This window comes from Rattus norvegicus, chromosome 5, assembly GCF_036323735.1.
Source record: "Rattus norvegicus strain BN/NHsdMcwi chromosome 5, GRCr8, whole genome shotgun sequence".
Lineage (NCBI taxonomy): Eukaryota > Metazoa > Chordata > Mammalia > Rodentia > Muridae > Rattus > Rattus norvegicus.
This window is the reverse complement of record NC_086023.1, coordinates 123067559-123088257: the sequence shown is the minus strand read 5'-3', so window position 1 is coordinate 123088257 and position 20699 is coordinate 123067559. Positions and strand designations below refer to the sequence as shown.

At 40.7% G+C, this 20699-nt stretch overlaps 1 protein-coding gene across 5 annotated transcripts in view; it reads left to right on the top strand.

Moving 5' to 3' along the window:
• Dnai4 (dynein axonemal intermediate chain 4) overlaps nucleotides 1–20699 on the top strand; it is an 88804-nt gene that overhangs the window by 17026 nt on the left and 51079 nt on the right. For 3 of the 5 annotated variants that reach the window (NM_001024786.2, XM_063287691.1, XM_008763872.3), the window contains exons 3-7: nucleotides 3910–4094; nucleotides 4891–5006; nucleotides 9968–10124; nucleotides 12437–12576; nucleotides 19281–19409. In NM_001024786.2, the coding sequence (NP_001019957.1) occupies nucleotides 3910–4094; nucleotides 4891–5006; nucleotides 9968–10124; nucleotides 12437–12576; nucleotides 19281–19409 (727 nt within the window). The remainder of the gene's footprint in view (nucleotides 1–3909; nucleotides 4095–4890; nucleotides 5007–9967; nucleotides 10125–12436; nucleotides 12577–19280; nucleotides 19410–20699) is intronic. The other 2 variants (XM_063287692.1, XM_063287690.1) reach the window with 1 other exon arrangement.

The window sequence follows — 20699 nt, the reverse complement described above, 5'->3', positions numbered from 1 at the left end:
CTGGGGCTGCACAGAGAAACCCTGCTTCTCGAAACCAAAAAAAGAAGGAAGCAAATTTCCATGGATAGATAAATAAAACACGACACATTTCCACAGCGAATTACTATATAACACTGAAATTAATAATCTGTGGCTATAGTCAGTAATACAAATGAGTCCTACATGCATAATAGCGGACAAAAGGAACCAGTATCAAAGGCTGCATTCATACGGTTTCATCTGAGTGAAGCCTACAGGCTGGTATGTGAGTTTTTGGGAGATGACCTACCAATTGGTGAGTGCGAGGTATGGAAAATACCCTACTCTTGCACTAGTATTAATTTCTGGCTTTGCATCTGTTCGTATTTGTTTTATGAAATTGGGTGTGTCTGGGCTCAGGGATTGTACATTTAGAATCCTAGTGGCTTGTTGGATGGTTTCCTTAACACCATGACCACTTCTATCACCATCACCTCTTAGTAATCTTGGTATGAAGTCTATCAGAACAGCAACATCTGTTTGCTCCCTAAGTTCATTTTCTTTCTACACCTGGGGGCATTGAAATGTCCCATCTTTTCACATCTCTTTTACGCTTAGATGTGTTTCTTGGAGGCAGCAAATAGACAATTCCTGCTCTTTAATCCCGTCTGCTAGTCTGTGCCATTTGATTGGGGCAGTTGAAGCCAAAAGACTTGCCCCCTTCCTGTCATTTTGCTGGTTTTGTAATGGTTAGGCCCCTCTCCCATTTCATCTCTTCCTTGACTGTTACTCTAGCATGATTTTCCCCGCTTTGGCCTTGTGGATGGATTTGTTTTTCTCTCAGTCCAAAGGGTTCCTTTACAGATTTTTGTGTAAAACCAGCATGTGATCATAAATGCCTTTCATTGAGGTTTTTTGGGTGGGGGATATTTTTTCAATTGTAGCAGCCTCTATTGTAGAACAGTCTGTTTGAACTTGAGATACATCTGTCTAGGCCCTTCTGACCTTTAACTTTGAGCTGGATAACCTGCTGTCATTCTGTTGGGACCGGGAGTTTCTCTCTTGTTGCTTTTAGTGTCCTGATGGTACCTACCTCCCGTCTACTTCGGTGTGTTCAGTGTTTTGATTATGATGCGATGAGAAGAGGCTCCTTTATGTCTTCTCTGTCTGGTGACTTAAAGGCCTCCAGTATCTGTATCGGCATCTCTCTCTCTCTCTCTCTCTCTCTCTCTCTCTCTCTCTCTCTCTCTCTCTCTCGGCTTTGAAAGTTGCTTCCGTTGATCCTTTAAAGTCTTTTCTATGCTTTTGGAACAAAATTCTTCTCTATCTTCTATGCTGTTACTTCTGAAATCATATCCCAGTGTATCCCAGAATTCTTGCTGTTATATGGTGGACGCCCTCCCCTTGTCTGCAAGTTCAATGTTCTGTCATCTCCTTGTTTCATGCTATTGATGAGACGTCCCATGGAGCTTTTTATTTGACTCACGTTTCTCATTTCTAGAATTTCAGATTGGTTTTTCCTCGGTATTTCTAACTCTTTGTTGAAGTCCTATTTCACATCCTGCAGCATCTTCCTTATTTAATCATCTGTTTATGTTCTCGATCAGGAACGTATTTGAATGTATGTGCTTTCTCTTAAGTTCCCCAGCCGGATTTTACCTGACTTACCCTCATGAGATGCCGTTACTATAGATAGAATTCTTAGCTTTTGGTTGAAATGTTGTGCTGGTTACTTCCTTGGGGTTTACATATCTGCTGTCACTTCTCAGCCATCTTTTTTTTTTCAATTAAAGTATTTGCTATATTCTCATGGAATTTGGAAGGGATACATTTGAGTGTGTAGTTCAGCAAATAGTTCCTCGATCCGGGAGCTGAGTGACTGGTGTGAAGTCTGTTATTCCCTGACTAGAATATTAATTCCAAGAATAATCACACCTGCTTGTTAATTCCATGATGCAAATATCATACTAGCTAACAGTCACATCGATGCCTTTGATCTCAATAACCATTGGAGGATAAATAATCAAGAATAATATGGCATATACTCAGGATTAAGTATTAATCAGACTTTGAAAAGGAAAATAAAAGTGAGGTGGATAAACTAAGTGGGAGGGGAAAGTTGAGGGACTACATGGTCCGCAGATTTTTAGACATTGTTAAGTCGTAGGTGGTTATGACTAAGAAGCAAATTGGGGGGTTGGGGATTTAGCTCAGTGGTAGAGCGCTTGCCTAGGAAGCGCAAGGCCCTGGGTTCGGTCCCCAGCTCCGAAAAAAAAGAACAAAAAAAAAAAAAAAGAAGCAAATTGGGAGGAGATAGGATGAGAGGAAGAAGAGGAGGGAAATATGCAATGTTGCTGAACAATACAGTGAAGAATGTCTTAGAGTAAACTGGTGAGAACACATAAACAACAGTCCTAGAACCTGAGCAACATGCAAACAAAAGCAAAACTGTTAGATATATGTGTAAGACTGGAAATAAAGGTAAAAAAAAAGGGAAATAAAAAGGTGAACATTTTAGTTACTTTTCTCTTCCTTTGATAAAACACCATGACCAAGGTAACTTATTTTTAAAAAAAAAGTTTTTGGGGCTTATGGCTTCCAAAGGTTAGAGCCCATGATGTCGGAGTGAGGAACAGCTTAAAGCTCACATCTTGATCCACAACCATGAGGCAAAGAACAAGCACTGGCGGAATCACAGGAGTCTTTTGAAACCTCAGTGCCTACACTTAGTAGGCAATTCCAGCAATCCTTCCCAACAGCTCCACCAACTGGGGACCATGTATTCAAATATAAGCTATGGGGCTATTCTCATCCAGACTACCACAGTATTTGTGGAGTGAATTGCTGACACGGCTGTGCTGAGCTGAGGTTCCTATGACCCTCCAGCTACAGTAGGCTCTACTTGGTACTGTGTGCTGTGTGGGAAGTCTTTTTCTCAAGCCTATATTTATAATATTGTATAGTTCAAAATATTAGTAATATAAATAATCACTTTACCACTCTGACTTCTGTGTGTTTTATCATTAGTATAGTATTACTTTTAAAAACTGTAATATATATTACAGTTTATATATATACATAGACTGTATTTATAAATTGTAATATACATAATTTAGTATATATATATATATATATATATATATATATATATATATATATATATATATATATATATATAGCTGGGCATGGTGGTGCCTGTCCTTAATTCCAGCAGTCAGGAGGCAGACAGGTGGATCCCTGAGTTCAAGGCCAACCTAATCTATAGAGCAAGTTCTAGACCCCCAGAACTACACAGAAACACTGTCTTGTAAAACAAACAAAAACAAAAACAAAACAAAACAGCCAGCCAAACAAGCAGAAAAAGAATTAATTTAAAAGTTTTCTGTCAGTCTAGAGAGATGGGTCAGCAGTTAAGAGCACTGGCTGCTCTTCCAGAGGTCCTGAGTTCAATTCCCAGCAACCACATGGTGGCTAACAACCATCTGTAATGAGATCTAATGTGCTCCTCTGGTGTGTCTGAACACAGTGACAGTGTAGTCAAATTAATTATTTAATTATTTAATTAATTAAATAACTCTTTATGCCAGCGGTTTCTATATGCATCTCGTCTCTTGATTACATCATGGGGCCTTATCAAGTGACTGGCTTACCCCATCTAGGTTCTTTCTATCTGCCATATGCTATGCAAACCGTGACAAAAATATGCTAACATCCTCAGATCGCACCTCCTCTGTGTTTGCTCCTTATCTACGGGCACTCGAGTACGACTTTTTTAAATGGCTAGTTAACCGTTAAAGTATAAATTTTTTTTGAATCATTCAAGTTTTTGTGTTCATTTTTCTCTAAGAATCGTGATTCTTAGTATTTTTCTCCCGTATTTATTTTTGTCTTCCAGGAGTTCGAAACATCCTGTCTAGTTATTCACTCTATTAAACAGCCGTTGTTTTGCAGGTGCTCGATCCACGAGGAGTTGATGTCACTCCCCGACCTCTCTACCATCCAGATCCACATGCCATGCCAACAAAGCCGAGCAAACTCTTGACATCACAAGAAGGATCGATGGGATCAGATTATATTTCTTCCTACAGCCTGTATCAGAATACGTTAAACCCCAGCATGTTAGGGCAGTACACGAGGTGACGTATACTGGCCCTAGTTCTTTTGATTTCATGTATATTGTCCTTCTGTTTGTATACATCCAGAACGTATATTATCTTCCAGTTTTCTAACATCAACCTATCAATCCTAGCACACTTGGTGGCCACGAGCGACGCCCTTGCAGTTCCCTGCACAACCTGTTAGCTCTTCCCTCCTTAGCTCAGCTGCTCAGTCTCCTCCCCGGCGCTTGTCTACCCCTGTTAAGCTGGGGAGGGGCCTTTGAGAATCTTCCAAGTTACTGTTTTCCCAGACACGGCCTTTCATTTACCTCCTGAGTCCCTTGAGTTGTCCCCTCTTGTAGGGAAGGTTTCAGCTTGGAGGAAACTGCTGTTGGCATAGCTAGCTCTTGAGTTATCGCTCCAGGGGACTTTTGTAAAATTGTACTCTTTTTGGAGATGAGTTGTGAAGAATGGCTAGAACCCAGGTGAGAAACAAAGGGAAGAGTGTCCTGGGCTGAGCCCCTCAGAGAGCTGACAGAGGCTCGGAAACACCCAACAAGGAGATGCCGAAGAGCCATACAGAGGATGGAGGTGGAGGCGGAGCTCTAGTTTAGACTTTTGCCTAAAATGTACATTGAGAACGCAGTGATAGCCTCTGGGCATAGGTTTAAAGAACATGAAGAATCAATGGAAGAGAGTGTAAAGTTCCTGTGCTTTACGTTGCTTATAGGACTGCAGTATATTTGGTTTTCCCATCTGTTACTGTAACCTAATTTACATTTTTAGTTTCTCATAAGGACACTGAACAAATGAATGACGTTACTAATTTTCAAAGGTCAGTCATAGGGAGCAGCAGTACAGTGTCTAAGTCAAGTATATCAACGACTGAATCAATGACAGAGGACCTTGAAGATCCATCTTACAAAAGGGATAGATTGGCTAGTTTTGCAGGTAATAAAAAACTTCTTTTATTTAATCTTCCAGTTTTTTTTTTTTTAGATGTGTATTGGTGTTTTGCCTGCATATATGTCTGTGTCAGATCTTAAAGTTACAGACAGTTCTGAGGTGCCAGGTGGGTGTGGGGAATTGAACCCGAGTCCTCTGGAAGAGCAATCATTGCTCTTAACCACTAAGTCAAATCTCCACCCCCTTAATTTTACAGTCTTAATGCATTTTCAGTGGTGTAAGACTAGACTCCCCGCAATAAAATTGTCATGTTCATAAAACCTAGATTATTTTGTCATAATTTGTATTTCTTAGTTGTACCTGAGAGTTGATAAAAAGATGGAGTTGAGAATGTATCTCAGTGGCCAGACATTTGGCTACATGGAAGGCCCTGAATATTTAGTCCTTAACAATACCTCCACCCGTGTGTGTGTGTGTGTGTGTGTGTGTGTGTGTGTGTGTGTGTGTGTGTGTGTGTATTTTACCTAAAGAGAAACTCATATTTTACCTGGACATGTAGATACAAGTTGATACTTGGAAATCACTATCATTCTTTCTAAGTATTTATGTATATGGGTGTTTCACCTGCATGTATGTCTGTGTTCTCCGTGTGTGCAGTGCCTGGAACTAGAGCTGTAGACTGGCAGGAGTCTTTTTGCCGGCGCCAAAAACTGAACCTCAGTTTGTCTATAAGTGCTCTCAAACACTGAGCATCTTTCCAGTCCCCCCCACCACCCTTTTTTTAACTTCAATTGCCAAATAAATAATCATACTCTCTCAGTAAATAAGGGCCTATTCGTGAAATATTTGAGTGGTTCACTTTTAATTTTGCATGCAATAAAAGAAACTAAGAACCTTTAGAGAAATAACTGATTTCTGGTCCTTGGGCGTGCATATCAGATGAGCAGCAAAGAAGATAAAAAGTTATTAAACAAACCCCTGCTCTCCCTACTGTCAAAGAAGGAAGGAAGGAAGGAAGGAAGGAAGGAAGGAAAGAAGGAAAGAAGGAAAGAAGGAAAGAAGGAAAGAAGGAAAGAAGGAAGGGGAAAGAAAACGAAAAAGAATGTCATAGACAGACCAGCCATTTGTGTGCTCATTAGCCAACGGTAGACAACTTCAACAAAAAGTAGAGTGCTGGGTAATGACTCATATTAACAATATTCATGAGTCCATTCTTAGATATTTGATAAAAAGCAAAGTATACTCTTGTAGAGAAGAGTTCTAAATACTTATGTAGGTATTTGTCCCTAAAGATGTAGGTAGCTTCCTGTCCTCTTAAATGAGGTTTTGCCCTGTGCCTTTCTCCAGACTACAGTGTATGAAACAGAAGCCAGTTTCAGCTTAGAGGCAATGATGTCAGCGGTAAGTCATGTTGAGAACCTTGATGGAGCCATGAGCCTTTACTCCTTTGCTTTTTCCTGGAAACCCTTGTCCCACTACAGGCATTCCTAAATGGGAACACAGTCTATAAAATGCATCATCCTCAGTCTTTTAACCCAGGAAACTGCAAAGGTCTAGGAAAACCTCAGAAACAAGATAATCACATGTGGTGTTTTGGACGATATTTTGGAATAAATTATGAAGTTTTTTCCTCAATTTTTATTATTTTATTTATTTACATTCCTGTCTTTGCCCCCTTCGGTCCCCCTCCCACAGTTCCTTGTCCCATTCCTCCTCTCTCTTGTCTCTAAGAGGGTGCTCCCTCCCCCAGGCCTCCCCTTCCCTGGGGCCCCAAGTCTTTGGAAGATTAAGCATATCTTCTTTCACTAAAGTCTAACCAGCAGACCTCTGCTATATTTGTGCCAGGGGCCTCAGACTGGCCTATGTATGCTTCCGTTGGTTGGTGGCTCAGTCTCTAGGAGCTCCCTGGGGTCTAGGTAAGTTGAGACTTCTGGTCTTCCTATGGGGTCACTCTCCCCTTAAGTTTCTTCAATCTTTCCCCTAATTCAACCATAGGGGTCCCCGACTTCAGTGCAATGGTTGGATATAAGTATCTGCTTCTGTCTCAGTCAGCTGCTGGCAGGGACTCTCAGAGGACAGCCATGCCAGGCTCCTATCTGTAAGCACACCATAGCCTCAGTCATAGTGTCAGGCCTTGGTGCCCTCCCATAAGTTGGGCTGGTCATCGGACCTCCTTTCCCTCAGTCTCTTCTCCATTTTTGTCCCCGCAGTTCTTTTAGACAGGAACAGTTCTGGGTCAGAAATTTTGACTGTGTGTAACTTTAAAAGAAGAATTAATACAAATACTCCTCAATGACATTAAAAATGAAGCAGACTGGAATATACAATGGGCATTAGATGATGAAGTGTCACAGTGTTCATTAGCTGCATTGGGTACAGACAGCAAGGGAGCGTTTTACAATAGGACCACTGAGCACAGGCTGTGCACAAACTAATACTCTTGACAAGGTTTCTACACCTTGAGCTATTCTAAAACAAATACATTATCCTAAACTACCTTCAAGTCTTTCACAACCCTCTGGGTCTTCTGATGCACACACTGTTCAGAACCTTGGAAATGCTTGGAGTTTCATTTGCACGACCACGTTAGGCACAGGTCATCATTTACTCAGTGTGGAGAATAATGTGTAGCGTGCATGATCTCATAAAGTGCCTGTAGCAAGCACATAGTTTGTGAGGAGATAGACACACTATTTTATAGCTCAGTCTGATTGTAATTGCGCTGGGCCCATAGTAGCTAAACAACCTGAGGAAGGCTTCCCGGATCATTCTTTACCGAGGTCTCTTTATGTGACCAGATAATACTCATTTTTCCCATACCCACTTCTGAATTCATTGGAAAAAAAAAACATTGGAACCAGAATTCTACATTATGAATAAAACTGCTATTGAAGCCCCAAAGTTGACCAACTCACCCATTTATTAAATGTAGACCACAAAGCCTTTTGTATTCCTCTCAAAGGTCTTCCCGTGTGAAGATGCAAACAGGAGCTATGGTTGCTGTACAGAGCGGGAGATCCCTCGAGGAACCCCAGGGGTGGAGAAGGGTGTGCTCCCTCCATCCCTGGAAGCAAAAAAAGAAAAAATGCATTGATAGTTTTCTAGGTAAACATGCAAGTGTAAGGCTATCTACTACTACTGTCTGCCTACTGTAAGGCTATTTACTACTACTGTCTGCCTACTGTAAGGCTATCTACTACTACTGTCTGCCTACTGTAAGGCTATCTACTACTACTGTCTGCCTACTGTAAGGCTATCTACTACTACTGTCTGCCTACTGTAAGGCTATACTACTGTCTGCCTACTGTAAGGCTATACTACTGTCTGCCTACTACTTACTGTAAGGCTATCTACTACTACTGTCTGCCTACTGTAAGGCTATACTACTGTCTGCCTACTGTAAGGCTATACTACTGTCTGCCTACTGTAAGGCTAGTGTAGAGCTGGTCATCATGACGCATGGAACCGATGACATAGGCACATTTTGCTGCTGGAATTGGTTTCTCAATGGGTATCAAATTCAAGTAACATTCAGGAAGTGATAAGCCTGACCTGATTGCTCATCGATGGCTTGGTCTGGATAGTGTTCCTCTGCCTCTTACAAGACGATTAATAAGACTTACTTTCCCTAACTAATACATGACTGGCAGCATATTTGACTCTATGTGTGTGACATGTCTTGAAGGTCCTATCCAGAACTGCCTATACACCACAGCGCTACTTCATACAGAGCCGAGTCACACTAGCCACCCTGTGGTGGGATAAGAGAGACCAGAGAACCAAGAGCCTGGTTTGTTTTTGCAGTCTCAAAATTAGCCATGTTCCTGTGGACCTTTGGACAGCTCGTGCCTGCCGCGTATTTTCTCCGATGTACCTCAAAACTGTCCGTGTGGATGATTGACTTACTTCTTTCTGCTTATCCTATCTTAGCCAGATTTACTTGTTTAAAATCTTGTCTTAATTTTAAAATCTATTGCACAAACAGTATATTTTAAGAGTTAATCATTAAGAACTACCTAAAACTCTTCCTCTCTCCTGAACTTTATTTTATATCATTGTAGTTACAAATTAGACCCTCTTCTGGGAGTTCTTCCTTTAGAACTGTAGCATGAACATTTCCACAGTTTGTTTAAAATACATTTATTAGCATTTAATGTACACAGATGGGTATGTATTACTATATGTTGATATATATACATATATATGTGTATATATATATATATATATTTGTTAAAGGATATTTGTGATTTTTTTTTAAAAGATTTTTTAGGAAATTGTTTTACTAAGGTCCTGAGGATTAAGAGGAGACCGAATCTTTGTCTCTGGGAAGTGTTATATTCTTGCTTTATTGTCCTAAAGCAAGCCATTCTTTACCCGTTGCAGTTTTACACAACCAGGCTTACTCTCCCCCCCCACCCCCCTTTTAAAGAAAAATACACTGAAGCCTAGATAACGCTCATGCCTGTAATGTCAGCACACTGGAGGTGGAGACAGAAGGCTTGCAAGTTTGGGTCCAGCCTGGGCTACATAGTGAGGTCCTGTTTCAAAACAACCCCAAAACTTACTGTACTTTGACCTATATGCCACATCCTGGTTGTTTCTTACCTGTAACTATTCCAAACTCTCTCAGCTTTGAAATTCCAACTTTAGTAACATTCTCCTAGGGCCTTGGGCCTCTCACTATTCTAACCATTTCGGCCAATCCTTTGCAACATATTTATGTGAAACTTGCACTTGTAGTCACCTGGATCTGATGAAGAGTCTTCTGTGTCTTGGCGAAGTTAGTTAGAGGTTGACTATAAATCAGTAAAGTAAAATAAAGTAACCTAATGGTAACGAGGTTGCCCCTGGGGCCGCCACCGATTCCTGTTTCAGCAAAGCAGAACGCCATGGGCTATTCCGGTTAAATAGACACTTGCTGGGTGTGAGTCGTCACTGTGTGTTAGTGACTGGGAAGCATGCACCTCAGCGGCTCCAGGATGACCTCAGAATGTTGTGTATTTTAGATGTGCGAGTTATGAGGGCCCCAGCCGAGGCAGCTATAACAAAGGAAGAGCTGGAGAGGAATGTAGAAATCTTTCTCATGGAGACAGAAACTCTGAGATTTTTTGACCTGCCAACAGTCATGATCTCAACAGACTCGGAAGAGGCTGAAAAAGTCATGTATGTACTGCGCAGTTGTCGGCGCCACTTTGTGTATGTCGGATGCTGAACTAGGAGTTGGTGTTTTTCTGAAGAGCCTTGGAGGTTTCTAGAAATCGCCTTGAAATTACATGCACACCCTGTGATCTCATATGAGCAATATTTACATTGCAAGACATTTTTTTTCCTACAGGAAAAACTCTTATCTCTAGCCTAGCCTGTGCAATTATGTAAACTTCTTAAGAGGAAAGGGCCGTGGTCAGCAGGCACAAAGTTATAGTGGGCAAGACCAAGGCCTCATGTCCCGTCACTGTGGTGTGACCATAACTCATGTATATTACAACATAGCTAGAGAAGAGGATTTTGTTCTCACTGCAAAGAACATTATGTTTGAGGCAGAGGATATATTCTTTGCTGTGATTTAATAAAAACCCTCTGTGCACATATCCAAAGTCGCGGGCCCTAAGTTAGAATCCCAAGTGCCCACCTAAGGAGCCTGCATGGCTGGTGTGGGAGGGGGTGAAGACAAAGGTTTGTTGGGATTTGCTGGCTGTTGGGCCATCTTCCGGGTCAGTGGGCTCTTATCCAAGGGATGAAGAGTTAGAACAGGACTGCGGACAGTCACCTCTGGCCTTCATATACAAGCACCCACGCCCAAACGTGTATACGGCACACATTTAAATGGCTACCACACAGACAACAACAATGATAAATGCATTCAAAAAATTCCCTCAGATTGGATTTGACAAAAATATACCAGATCAATAGGGACATGTCATTATTAAAAGACACCCTAGATTCAGACTCTGAGAATGTTAGAGATAGGCATGATTGTGATACAAAATATGAAATAGTTACGAAGCATTACAGCCAATACAACAGTTAAAATATTACATTAAGAAACTCAGAATGACACATTTTGATAAGAACTTTACACAACTGTCAAAAAAAGCAAGCATCAGCTTAAACATAACTGAGTAAAGATTAAATGAAAAAAAGAGGTGTGAATAATTACACAAGATGAAGTGTAAAAAGTAGTGGATTATAAAAATAATGGTCTAACATGTGAGTGCTTCAGACATGCAACAAATCACCAAGAACTGTTTGTAGGAGGGTCCAGGAGGAAAGGCTTTCCTGAGCTACCGACAGAGCCTTTTCTATAGAAGAAAAGATAAAAAGAAATATCTTTGTACAGACACCTCTGTATACCACATGTAAATAGAAAAGGGTTTTTTAAAGGTGTGTGTGTGTGTGTGTGTGTGTGTGTGTGTGTGTGTGTGTGTGTGTGTGTGAAAGAGAGAGAGAGAGAGAGAGAGAGAGAGAGAGAGAGAGAGAAGGGGGAGGGAAGAGGGAGAGAGAGGTGTTCTAGGAGAGGCCAGAAGAGGGTTCACATTTCCTGGAGCTGGAGTTACATAAGGTTCTGAACATCTGAATATGGATGCTGGGAAGCAAACTTGGGGCCTTCTGGAATAACTACAAGTGCTCTTAAATACTGAGCCATATCTACACTCCAAAAGAAGTTATTTTAAGTAGAAGAAAAATCAGGAAAAAAGATGCAGAACCTTCAGAAAAAGAAAAAGACAATTTTTTTTTTTTTTAGGGAAAGATCACTTCATAATGAAAGGGAGGTATAATAATTTTAAACTAAAATTTCAAAGTAGAATTTCACTAAATTGTTTGGCCACACTGAAATGAAAAATTAAAAGTCCCAAGTAAGATATTCACATACACATGGGGAGTGCAGAAATAATATTCTAGATTAATGAAATTAAAATGTGAATTTAAGCTGGGCATGGTGGCAAACACCTTAGTCCCAGCACTCAGGAGGCAGAGGCAGGTGGATCTCTGTGAGTTTGAGATTAGCCTAGTCTACCAAGCAAATCCAGGACAGCCAGTGATTGCTACACAGAGAGAAACCCTGTCTCACGAAAAAACAGGAAAACAAAAACGAAACCAACCAAACAACAAAATGTGAATTTAAAAATACTCAAAATTAGTCAGTTATGAAAACATCATGCATACAATGCTATAAAAATAATACTTGGAAAGAATTTGTAGCTTTAGATGTCCCTATTAAAATTCATAAATTCTCTAGACAGAGTGCTAGCATGTTATTGGCAAACACTGAAAGTAGTTTGGGCCTTGGGAAGCACAGCATGGAGTATCCCTTTGCTGGTAACATAATAAAATCTTTCCTTGAGTTTTTCAAGCTCACTTGTTATTTTCTTACACTCTGTCTTCATGAAAGTGCTCTGAGGACAAGTAATGTAGAAAGACAATGTCTGTTCGTAGTAATTTGTATTAATTAGTTACTTTTTGTTTTTTTTTTACAGAGAAAAAAATATAAATTATGAAATCCTTTGTAGAAATAGATTAGGCAATGACTTATATGTAGAAAGGATGATGCAGACATTTAATGGAGCTCCAAAGAATAAAGATGTTCAGTGTGACAAAATCATAATGGAAGAAAAAGGTAAAATGCTTTATTCTTGTTGGTAAATTATTATATTTGGATATCAGTTCCTTGAGTCTGTCAGTCAATACGTGTTAAACTATATGAATGCAAAATGGAAATGGATTTGTTCAGATAAGTTACTATAAATTATAACTTTCAGGATTTGGTAAGTTAACAAGAAACTATAGAGTATTTGAGTAGCATAATTGTCCAGTCTGATTTCTGTTCACCGCACATCAGAGCCTATACTCTTCAATTATTTATAAAAATTATTTTGTGATACAGTTTACTACCAAAACAAACACTTTATGCCACCCAGTCCTTGCATTCTCCTATAGTAACTAGCTTCATGATCCCCATAACTCTTTAAAATGGCTTTGATCATTATTCCCCATTTCATAGATGAGCAGACAGCCACAGTGAGGGAACTTAAGTTGCTTTTGTCTTAGAACCTGGATTCTTAAGTATCACACCTACTGCCTCTCAGTATTTACAAATGAACATCTAGGAGGACACTGGATAAGCAAAAGCCCGTGGTGTGTGGGCAGAGAAATAACCAGAAGAAAGACCATCTGATCTTGGTTGCAGTTTTTACTGAACAGAGCCAGACGCTAGTTTTCTTTCACAAGAAGCACAGACATTGACTTTTAGCAGAAGAGCATTTGTGCCGGGTAGGTGGGATGTTTGTCTCTCGCCTTGATCCTCCCTTTTATGTGAAAGCCAGATTAATGCCACATCTGCCTTTAGCTCTCCTCATTCCTACCACAAAGCAGAGGTGGGATTGGCCCGATTGGTACATTTGGGAGAATGAATCCCAATACCTCGATATCCTGCTGGTTTTCCTTCCTGGTAGCCTGGTAGCAAGAAGTACAAATTCTTATAGCATACATGGGCTTGAGCCACAGTATGGCATAAGTGAAGTACAGTGTTGCGTTCCTGTGACATCTCAGGGCTCATGAGGTGGGTGCAGGCAAGCAAAAGTTCATGGTCTTGCTTGGTTGGGTAGCGAGTTCAGGGTCAACCTGAGATGCATGAGGATTTGTCCTTAATAAAAAGCCTAACACTGAGAATATGCACTAGAGCTTGCAACAGAATGTTTGGGAAAGAAGATGAGACCATAATTCTTTTTTTTTAATTTATTTATTTATTATATAAGTACACTGTAGCTGTCTTTAGACACACCAGAAGAGGGGCATCAGCTCTCGCTACAGATGGCTGTGAGCCACCATGTGGGTACTGGGAATTGAACTCAGGACCTCTGGAAGAGCGGTCATTGCTCTTAACCACTGAGCCATCTCTCCAGTCCCGAGACCATAATTCTTAATGATGGATGATTTTACAAGATCCAGTTTGTGAAACAGAAAGAAAACAAAAGGAAAAACTAAATGGAGACCCATGAGACAGTGAGCACGCATATGTGGTTGTGGAGAGACTATAAGGAAGGGCACAAAGAATAGTTGACCATGTAGTAAGTCAAGTCTCCCTAAAATCAATAAGGGTCTCATCTGAGAAAAATAGCCACAAGAAGAGATCCACACAAAGACACAAATACACAGTCAGTCATAAGACAGGAGAATCTTGAAAGTAACAGTACAAAAGTGATCCATCACACATATGGTCTAACCTTCACCACTCAATGCTGAATTGGAAACCATGGAAGGCAAGCACAGTGACATTTAAAGGGCTGAAGCAAAAAAGCACTGTTAAGAAAGAACACCAAATCCTGTAGAAATGGAGAAATTAGGATACTTCTGGATATGCAAACGCTAAGGGATTTATTGATGACAGAAGTGCTTTACACAAATGCTGAAGAGAATCCTTTATGTACAAACAGAAGTAGAGTAGACAGTAATTTTAAGCCATGTTATGGGGGGGGGCATGGATGGGAGTAAAAATGACATATAGGCAAATGCTGACACCAGTCACTTTGTTTTCAAAGTTTCCACTTTGTTTGCCTGGTTTTGCAGTATAGATTAAAAGCGATAGATGCACAGGAGCTAGAGAGGCATCACAGTGGTCAAAGCACTGGATGCTTTCCCAGAGCATTTGGGTTGAATTGCCAGCACCCACATAGTGGCTCATAACTATCTGTAATTCCCATCCAGGGGCTCCAATACCTTCTTTTGGCCTCCGTGGGCACTGCATGCGTGTGGCACACATAGATATATACAGACAAAACATTCACATACATAGTATAAGAATAAATATTAAAAGATTTTAAAGAGATTTATAAAGCCATAATTAGGCTGTTAATGGGCTTATTGTGTAGAGCACAATTTTAAAAACTGCAGTAGGAGAGAATAATAAAAGGAGGAAAGTTTTAATATGCTGTTGAGAAATATAATTAACAATAGCTTTAGTTTTCAAAACATCAAGGTAATCTGTAAATGGTATCTACAAAAAACAAAACAATAGAAAACCCTAAAAGGGAAACATAAGAGTGGAATAAGAATGACTCTATCAGAAGATCTATTAAACACACAATAGTTACTGAGAAGTCAAGAAACAAGGTCGAGAGAATACAAATATCAAGATGTTTTTTAATAAACCAACAATTCCACATCAGCAGTTACCTTAAATATTCATTAATTATACAGTACAATTAAAAGATAGATACTGGCCGATTAAATTAAAAGCAAACAAAGACAGTCCAAATGTTCGCTGCCTGTAAGAGACTTGATGGAGTGGCTATACTAGTCAGAAGAGGACTCAGAAATTGTCATACGTAACAAAGAGCAGTGTGCATTGATGAATGGCTCAGTCCATGCAGAGACTATAACGGTTACAAACGTAAGACGAGGGAGATCTACATCGAGAAAGGGTGCAGCTGAGGAGAGAGCTCGCCAGGCTAGTGAGGTGGATGGGCAAACCAAGCAGAGAGCATTGGGATCCTCAAACAACACCACAGCAGACAACTGCAAGCTACTGTTAAGCCAGCATCTCAGCCGGCAGAGCGGAACGGATGAATCCCTGTACATACACAGATGGCCAAACTGGACTCAGGGATAAATAGAAAATCTGCATAGATCTGTAATGAGTAAAGAGACTGCAATTCTAAATCTCCCACCAGAGAGAACACGGGGACCAATGGGTTACTCAGGCGAGTTCTAAGTTATTTATAAAAGGCTTATTACCAATTCTCCATCCTCCCTTCAAAAAAAAAAAACCCTCTGCAAAACTGAAGAGGAAATTTTCATACTTAAGAGATAATTTATCTGTTACAAAGCCAGGTAACTATCATAATATAATAAACTAGATCAATATTCCTTATGATTGTAAATACGAGAAGCCTCCCATCTAACAAGTCAATCTAGCTCTGTACGAAGTGGAATTGTATATTGTGATCAAGTGACACTTATCCATAACATGTAATAAGTCAGTGTAACACACCACACTGACAGACTAAAGGGAAAACCACCACACTCACTACCAGTCTATTGCTAGGTGACATTTTTCTTCTTCTTTTTGTTTTTTTGTTTTTGTTTTTGTTTTTTTTAATTTGAGAAAGAGCCTTGCTATGTAGCTCAGACTGTTCTTGAATTTGCTGTGTAGCCCAAGCAGGCCTCAAGCTTGTTGTCCAGATGGTCTCTATCTTTCAAGTCTCCTGCCTCTGCCTTCCGAAGGTTAGGATTATAGGTGTGCACCAGCAGTTCCTTCTGCCTTTCTCATTCTTAATGTAATTCTTGAGCCTATCGACAGTGTGTTGCCTTGAGTCATTGGAGGACGCCCTGAACTACTCCTTAATCACATATAGTAAAGGAACTTCAGATTTACACTTTGTGGCCTCTTTTCCAGGGAAAAAGAAGGGACGTGTCTGGAAAGAGGGGTTGGGAGAAGGGATTAATGCTTAGCCACTCTTGGGTATGTTGTTGGGTGTTCAGAAAGCGTATATTCTGATCTCACCTCTACAGCAGAGAAAGGCCTCTGCTTCTCTAGATGGACCAGTAACACACACACACACACACACACACACACACACACACACACACACACACACACACACACACCTTATATACACTGTACTCAGAAGGGGAGAATGAGTAAATCCACTTGGCCACAGATTTAAGACTGTATTTCTCAGTAAACTTTATTGGTAGTCAGAATAGTATTTTGATCCCATTTCTCTCATTTCTGCATCTCTTTTATTTTTTTTTAAATCTAAAACCAGACATGCTTTTTTGACCCACAAAAACATACAAGTTTTAAATCATATAATATAAAGTATGCCACAGTCAAATTTAAAAAACTCTATTGTGAATTATGTCTTAGCAGACTATTTGGTAATATGTATATGCTCACATGATATAAGCTGAGGATATATAGTTCATGCACGCACAGCCAGGATAAGATAGGGAACACTTCTAATTTCTTAGATACCCTCACATCACAACCCATTCAGTTTGGATACCCACTAGGCCCAGGAATGTAATTTGAAATAGTTTCTAAAAGAAATTAGAAAAATTTTTAAAAATGGCTTATAAAATTGGTAAGCCATGATCATTATCTGTTACTTCATCTTTAGCATGACACTAGAGCTTATACGTTTTGTTTTGCAACAACTAAAGTGAGGTATAATAGATACACACAAACTGAACATATCGGTTGGGGGAGATAGCATGATATCATAGCTTGCACAAGATCTGACTTTTTGATCCTTACAAACCCATGTACAAATTCCAGGCATGGTGGTAGCATGCTTATCAACCTAGCACAGACAGGAGGGTCCCTGGGGCTCACTAAATCAGGCTAACCTTACTGGTGAATTCTGGGTGCATAAGAGGACCTCTCTGCCTCTCCCTTCCTCTCTCCTTCTCCCTCTCCCTCCTTCTCCCTCTCCTTCTCCCTTTCTTTCTTTCTCTGGTGTCTCTCTGTCTCTGTCTCTCTCTGTCTCTCTCTCTCTGTGCGTGCGTGTGTGTGTGTGTGTGTGTGTGTGTGTGTGTCCAGGGTTTTTTTTCCCATTTTTTATTGGTTATTTTATTTATTCACATTACAAATGTTATCCCCCTTCTCGGTTTCCCCTCCACAAATATTCTATCCATACCCCACCGCCACTTCTATGAGGGTGCACCCAACCCCACCCCCCACCTGATCCCCCTAGAATCCCCCCATGCTGGGGCATCCAGCCTACACAGGACTTCTCCTCCCATTGATGCCAGACATGCCATCCTCTGCTACCTATGCAGCTGCAGCCATGGGTCCCTCCGTGTGTATTCTTTGGAGAAGACCTTTCTTAAAGGTGCTAGACATTGTTCTTTAGAACATCTGAGTTTGTCCACATACATTAACATGCACAGACACTACCTTAACATGTATACATTAAAACAACCCACATTTGGCATGACAGTTCTAGCACTGGGGAAGGTGAAGGTAAGAGGACCAAGAAATCAAAATTACCTTTGAGCACATAATTAATTTGAGCCTAGCCTAGGCTACATGAGACCCTATACCAGAGACAAAACCAAGTCCTGAACATATTTGTTATATACAGCTTTGTGGATTAAACTTAGTCAAGTGATCAAATATGATAATGGCTCACATGTAACCACGTATTCCTATGCCAAACTTACTAAAATTTCAGTTAAATGGTAGAAAAATACATAATTCAATTTTCAAAGATTATATCCTCATCAATTTGTCAAAAATATATCCAGAACTTATTCTAGGAACAACTTTGTAAAAACTACGTTATTAGCTATCTATCTTATTGTGAAATTTAATATTATTATTCATTGAAAACAATCATTAGATACCAAAGAGCCATGTCTTCCACCCCTAATCTCCCTCTCCCTTCCTCCCCTTCTTCCCCTTCCTGCTCCTCCTTCTCCTCTTCTCCTCCCTCTCCTCCTCCCCCCTCCTCCCGTTCCTTTTCTTCTCCCTCTTCTCCATTATCTTACTCTTCCTCCTCCTCTTCCTCCTCCTCCTCCTCCTCCTCCTTTTTACTGAGAACCTTGATTTTCTATTGAGTGGTTCGCAAGGGAAGTGCCTATATTTACAAGGCCCAGATTTCATCTCTATTTTTGAGGAGACCGTTCTTTATTAAAGCATCTTTCTTAATCACAAAACAAAAACCCTGCATCACCCTTTAACTGAAAGCTTGGTAGGGTCAGCAGTAGCAGTGTAGTACCAAAGGACAATAATATTGCCACAAAAATCAATAGCAAGGAGGTATGGGGGCTTTTGAAGTTAGCATTTGAAGATCAATGACATTTCCAATCTATATTTGGTCGCCATTGCCATATTTGATGATTTGACTAAATTTAATTAGGTTTTTTGATAATGTCATTGCCCCAACAACAGATGCAATGTTTTTACCTAAATAGTTGTTTAGGGAACTCTACTGAGTAAAAAGGAGTGAGATATTTCCCACAAGCAGATCTGTAAAATACAAGTTGTGTGTCAGCCGCTAGCTAACTAGTCCAAACCTGTTTCCCATGACAGCCCTGCAGGGACAGGCTGATGAGTAGGAAGGAGGGAGGAGCAGAGGGAGAGTGAGGGTAACCTGAGGCTGGCCCAAAACGCAGCACCTCTTGATGCTAAGAGGCAATTCGGGGTCTCCGGGGGGTACCCCCATGAAATATTTTTTTGTTATTTTCCTGCTAGTGCTGTTAAAATTAACATGCTTTTAATAGAAACTCATTTTATAGTTTTCTATGACCAGTTATATTCAAAGCCGTAATCTTAGAATTCACTTTAAAATCCTTTTACCGTTTCTGTCTGTTTAGGTGTAATGGCCACTACCTGGGATTTGTATGATTCTTTCAACATTCCAGAAGCTTCGCTAGCAGCAAAACGATCTGCATATTTAAGTAAAGCAAGTTTACTTGTTAGAGACCGGGATCCAAAAATACAAGGAAAGTACCATGGGCAAAAGCCAGACCGCATACATTTCCTGCTTTGCAGGCGTCCTCCCAGGCCATCCCACACCTTCTCCACAGAACACAAGAAGTGCTCAACCCAGGGACTAAGCTTTTATGTTCACAGTGCCCTGCATTCTGAGTGGGAAATTAAGTCTTCTGTTTGTTTTTTTTCTTGGACGCCTGTCTGGAGTTTGTTGTTTTGAGTCAGGACCTGGAACCAACTGGCCTCGAATTCACAGAGGTCCTTGCACTCAGACTGAGTGCTGCGATTAAAGGCATTTTTATTTTTTTTTTTAATTAACTTGGTTATTTCTTATATACATTTCGAGTGTTATTCCCTTTCCCGGTATCCGGGCAAACATCCCCCTCCCCCCTCCCCTTCCTTATGGGTGTTCCCCTCCCAACCCTCCCCCCATTGCCGCCCTCCCCCCACCAGTCTAGTTCACTGGGGGTTCAGTCTTAGCAGGACCCAGGGCTTCTCCTTCCACTGGTGCTCTTACTAGGATATTCATTGCTACCTATGAGGTCAGAGTCCAGGGTCAGTCCATGTATAGTATTTAGGTAGTGGCTTAGTCCCTGGAAGCTCTGGTTGGTTGGCATTGTTGTTCATATGGGGTCTCGAGCCCCTTCAAGCTCTTCCAGTTCTTTCTCTGATTCCTTCAACGGGGGTCCTATTCTCAGTTCAGTGGTTTGCTGCTGGCATTCGCCTCTGTGTTTGCTGTATTCTGGGTGTGTCTCTCAGGAGCGATCTACATCCGGCTCCTGTCGGTCTGCACTTCTTTGCTTCATCCATCTTGTCTAATTGGGTGGCTGTATATGTATGGGCCACATGTGGGGCAGGCTCTGAATGGGTGTTCCTTCAGTCTCTGTTTTAATCTTTGCCTCTCCCTTCCCTGCCAAGGGTATTCTTGTTCCCCTTTTAAAGAAGGAGTGAAGCATTCACATTTTGATCATCCGTCTTGAGTTTCATTTGTTCTAGGTATCTAGGGTAATTCAAGCATTTGGGCTAATAGCCACTTATCAATGAGTGCATACCATATATGTCTTTCTGTGATTGGGTTAGCTCACTCAGGATGATATTTTCCAGTTCCAACCATTTGCCTACGAATTTCATAAAGTCGTTGTTTTTCATAGCTGAGTAATATTCCATTGTGTAGATGTACCACATTTTCTGGATCCATTCCTCTGTTGAAGGGCATCTGGGTTCTTTCCAGCTTCTGGCTATTATAAATAAGGCTGCAATGAACATAGTGGAGCACTTGTCTTTTTTATATGTTGGGGCAT